Raw genomic sequence first — 4,702 nt, 5'->3', positions numbered from 1 at the left:
GGGAAAGAGAGAGACCGTGTGCCCTGCACACACCCCAGTCTGCAGCCTTCCTGAGGGCCGCTGGTGATGCATCTGAGTTTCCAGCTCCCACAGCCCAGGATACTGCCCCCAAGCCGAGGCCTGGGCATCATGAATGAACTTTACAGCCATAAGAGAGCCATCTTGCCTCCCCCCCACCAATTTTGGCCTCTAGGACCCTCACCCCAGCCCTCACTGCTCACGTTGGGTATGGGGAATTAGAGAAAGCAAGAAGACGGGATGCATTTGAAAGAGAAGAATCCAGAAGTTGCATCCTTCAGGGTGACAAGAATAGTCTATGTATATTTAATACACAGATGTCCTAAGACTAGACTTGGGACGGAGCTAAGGGGGCCTGGGTGTGCTCAGGCCATTGCCACCACCAGGATGCGCTAGGAGCCAGGCGGCCGCAGACCAGCAGCTGGGGGACCACGAGGAAGGGCTGGCCGAGGGTGACGGTTTGCAGGTTCAGCCCCAGCCCGAGACACGGAATGTTAGGAGCTGACCAAGACCTCATGGCTCACCCTACAGATGAGGAAAGCAAGGACTCACCCCTGCCCCCGCCTACACCCCGTCTGCAGCCCCAGTGCCGTCCTTGTGTAGTTCTTGTTTCTTTCTCTCTCTGCCTCCGCAGCCCACCTCACTGTCCCCTGCCCGCGGGAACCCAGAAGGTCTCCATCCCTCTGCGGCTTGGGTGGCTTACCATGCCCGGGGGGCAGAGGCAGCCGGATACGCAGCCCATGCTCACACACTCCAGGTCGTAGTTCTGGCAGGTTTTGGCGCACTCCAGCCCTTCAGCCCTCGGGTTGTCAGCAGGACACACCAGCTTGACCATGGGGGGCCGACAGGACAGGCTTCTTTTGCCTTGGAGTCAGGAAAACCAAAGAGACGATCATTGAAGGGGTGAATGGATCTGCCGTCTATGCTGTCCTTTGCCCGCTGCGTGCAGTCACTCAATCCCAGAGGCTCAGGCTGCCCACGCCCTGGGACAAGGCACTGCTGGACCTCCAGCTGGGTCCGGAATGGCAGCCTCATCTACTCATCTGAGCTCTAACCTCTGCCTACACTGAAGACGCCTCTGCGGAGCTCAGCATCCCTCTAATGGCCCGTGGTCCTCATCCCCCTTTGACCCTGCGCTGTTGCCTGCTGCGCTGAATCAGGATGCACTGCAAAAACATCCAGAGCCAGGCTTTAAAGGACCTGGGTTTGGGTGCTTAAAAGGAACCTTTGCTCCAACACATTTAATTTTAAATTTCTAAAATTAGTTAATTTAATCACAACAACTTTAAAGGGGGCTTTGCTCACATGGCATCCTCTGCCCAGCCCCTGGCCATCCCAGCCGCTCTATTTAAACCTGTAACACGCCATCCCTGGACACTCCTACACTCCCTGCTTTGTCATTCTCCATGCTCTGACATCACCATTTGAATGCCATTTATTTTCCTTCTTTGTTGATTGCTCACCCCCATCCCACCCACACACTAGAACACAGGCTCCATGCAGGCAGGGGGTTTTGTCTGCTTTGTTCACTGTTCTATTTCCTGGCAATTAGCAGGTATCACTGTGTTGACCGAGTAAATGATGACAGCGGATAACTGACACAGCGCCTGTGTTTCAAAAACCCTGATGTATTGAATAGCATTTGTATCTTACATACGTACATAGCATTTAATATCTCTTATGGACAAGAAAGTCAGAATTTCCAGCCTTGTTTTTATACGGAAATTTTGTTGGGAAACTGAAACCCTAAGAGGTTAAATGGCTTTTCCAAATGGCACAGAATTCTACGGGTTTCCTGACTTTGAAAAAAAAAAACCTTCCTGTCACTAGGCTAGAAGAGTCTGGGCAAGAGAAGCCTCAGACCTGAGAGGTAGAGAATGTGACAGAGAGGGGTGGAGTGTCGGGAAAAACGTTACAGTGAGAGAGAGCAGGAAGAAGAAAGAGGCAGAGGGATGAGTGACCTTGAGGTCTGCTATGGACTGAATGTTTGTATCCGCCCAAAATTCACATGTGGAAATCCTAACCCCCAAAGGTGATGCTATTAAGAGGTGAGGTTTGGGGCAGGTGATTGGGTCATGAAGGTGGAGCCCTCAGGAATGGGATTAGCGTCCTTAGAGGACACCCCACGGAGTTCCCTTGCCCCTTCCACCAGGTGAGCACACAGCGAGGACCCAGAGGTGGGCCCTCAGCCAGCCATGCGGGCATCCTGTTCTTGGACTCCCCACCAGGACCAGCCGGAAAACAAACGCAGGCACAGAGCTGTGTCACTGGGAGAGAGGGGGCCTTAGGAAAGTGAGAGGTAGGAAGAGGTCAAGCTGGAGGTTGAAAATAGCCCATTTATCTGCCTAAAGGCATCTCGCTCCCTCCTACCAGGAGGGTCCTTTCTAAGCAAGGATGTTGGGTCCTTCTGATCCACAAACGTGGAATATGGTCCCACCAGGTCTCCCTCCTGTGCCTTGTTCTTGAACAGCGCAGCATCTATTAGGACCTTCAAACTGAGGGCACCGAGTCCAAACTCCTCAGTCTCAAATCCATCAGAGAAGCTTTCTAAAGAGGTGTTCCGGTCACCGTGTCCCTCGGTAAAAGGAGGCCATGAAGGACCACTATACCCACAGCTGCTCCCTGGGTTAAGGTCACCATGGGCAGAAGAGAGATCTCCCTGGTCCATCCTGCAGGCAATTCAGTCTTTCCCCATCACAAAATTAAACTCTTCCTGCCTCAACAACTGGGATGTGTGCATGCAAAGGCACATCCAGGCCTGGAAGTCACACACACAAACGCGTGCCTGAACGCAGCCAGCTCCCTCACCCACACCATCTGAGCAGAGGGAGAGGACAGCCCGTTGGGGGTGGTACTCACCGCGGTGGGACAGGGGGCTGCTGAGGACCGAGTCGGGCAGCAGGCTCCCTGGGGCTCCACTCGTGGAGCAGTGCATGAAGCCATCCTCACAGTAGCTGCAAAGGGGAGATCACAGCCTGACTTAGAGGGATTCCCCACCTCCCACAGGGCGCTCTGCCCCCTCCGGCCAGTCTCCCATCCCATAACCTGGCTGAAACGCAGCTGCTAAGGCCACCAGTGACCTCCACGCCACTGGACCCAGTGCAACCGTTCTCACTTCTTTTCTCACTTCATCTCCTTCCACATTAGTCATCCCTGTCGCCTGCTCCATCCTTCTACAAAAAGAAAACAAAACATCCCTCCTGGTTTTCCTCCCACTTTGCTGGTTGCTCCTCTCAGGCTCACTGTAGCTCTGCCCCCCTGCGGACTCACCCAGCCCCTCTCTCCTCCTCCTACTGTGTGTGCCATTTGCAAGTCCAGCCTCAACTACAGAGAGGACTCACAGATTCACATCAGCAGCTCCGATCTCTCCGATGAACTTAAGATCCATGTATTCAAATGCTTATGTGATAACCACCTGTGTGGCTCAGTGTGCCCAAAACTGAGCTCACTATCCCCCCTCCAAAGCCAGTTCTCCCCTGGGGCTTGGATTCTTCGAATGAAACCACCATCCATCTAGTTTCACAAACCGGAAACCTAGGGCTCAGCCCTGACACTGCCTTCTCCCCACCCCCTACACCCTGTGCATCCCCAAGCCCTAGGCTTGGTGCCTTGAATATCACTGGAAGACACAGCCACCTCCATCTCCACTGCTGAGCCCCACCTCCATCACCTGGATGGTGCAAAAGCCTTCCGACTGATGTCCTGCATCTCTCCTCACCTCCCTTCAAAACACATACCTCATGGCAGCCCAAGTATCTTTGCAAAACCCAAATCTGATTATGTCACACTCCTGCTTGGAATCCTTCAATAGCTTCCCTTCAACAGGCTTTAGGATGAAGGTCAAACCCCTCCCATGGCCTCCCAGGCTCCACACGGTCTGAGCCCTGCTACCTGTCCCCCATCCATCCCCCTGGCCTTCTTTTCATTCTGAAGGTGCATTGCCCCACTCAAATGCAAATGCTCCTGCACACACTGTTTCCTCTGACCTGACATCACTTACACACACACACACACACACACACACACACACACACACACACACACACAAAACCCCCTTTGTCCCCCCCGCCATTTCAAGCTTTCATAGACCACATACTTTGCTTCCTACCACACTTGTAATTTTACATGCATTTGAGTTATTATTTGGTTAACATCTCTCTCTGCCACTGGACTATAAGATCCAGGAGGGTAGGGACTTCCCTGGTAGTCCAGTGGTTAAGACACCGAGCATCCACTGCAGGGGGAGCAGGTTCGATCTCTGGTCAGGGAACTAAGATCCCGTATGCCTAGTGGCGTGGCCAAAAAATAGAAAAAAAAAAGATCCAAGAGGGTAGAAGCCATGGAATATTGTCCCTCACTCCTTGCCACCATAAACAAGGCTGTGATTGACATCTTCATACTTGTACCCTACATAAAGACAAGAACTCTAATATATATGCCCAGGTGCGACTACCAGGTGTGGATGCCCAATTCGCATAGACTGTGCCCCTGGCTCTCTCAGGTACCACTGGACTTGGGTTTGAAGGGAGCAAAGCACCTTCAGGATTCAAAGGAAGCCAGGGCATTGGAGAGGGGACAGGTAGCAGGGGTCAGATCCCATGGGGCCTGGGAGGCCGTGGGTGGGATTTGACTTTCATCCTACGGCCTATTGAGGGGAAGGTTTGGGAGGATTCCAAGCAGGAAT

At 53.0% G+C, this 4,702-nt stretch overlaps 1 protein-coding gene across 1 annotated transcript in view; it reads right to left on the bottom strand.

Moving 5' to 3' along the window:
- VWF (von Willebrand factor) overlaps positions 1-4,702 on the bottom strand; it is a 137,574-nt gene that overhangs the window by 69,364 nt on the left and 63,508 nt on the right. The window contains exons 16-17 of the mRNA XM_007469511.1: positions 2,878-2,972; positions 722-882 (exon numbers count right to left, since the gene is read on the bottom strand). Coding sequence (XP_007469573.1) covers positions 722-882; positions 2,878-2,972 — 256 coding nt within the window. The remainder of the gene's footprint in view (positions 1-721; positions 883-2,877; positions 2,973-4,702) is intronic.

Source organism: Lipotes vexillifer, unplaced genomic scaffold, assembly GCF_000442215.2.
Source record: "Lipotes vexillifer unplaced genomic scaffold, Lipotes_vexillifer_v1.1 scaffold395, whole genome shotgun sequence".
In the NCBI taxonomy this organism is placed as follows: domain Eukaryota; kingdom Metazoa; phylum Chordata; class Mammalia; order Artiodactyla; family Lipotidae; genus Lipotes; species Lipotes vexillifer.
Note: the sequence above shows the minus strand (reverse complement) of the source record. Positions and strands in the feature narration are given on the sequence as shown.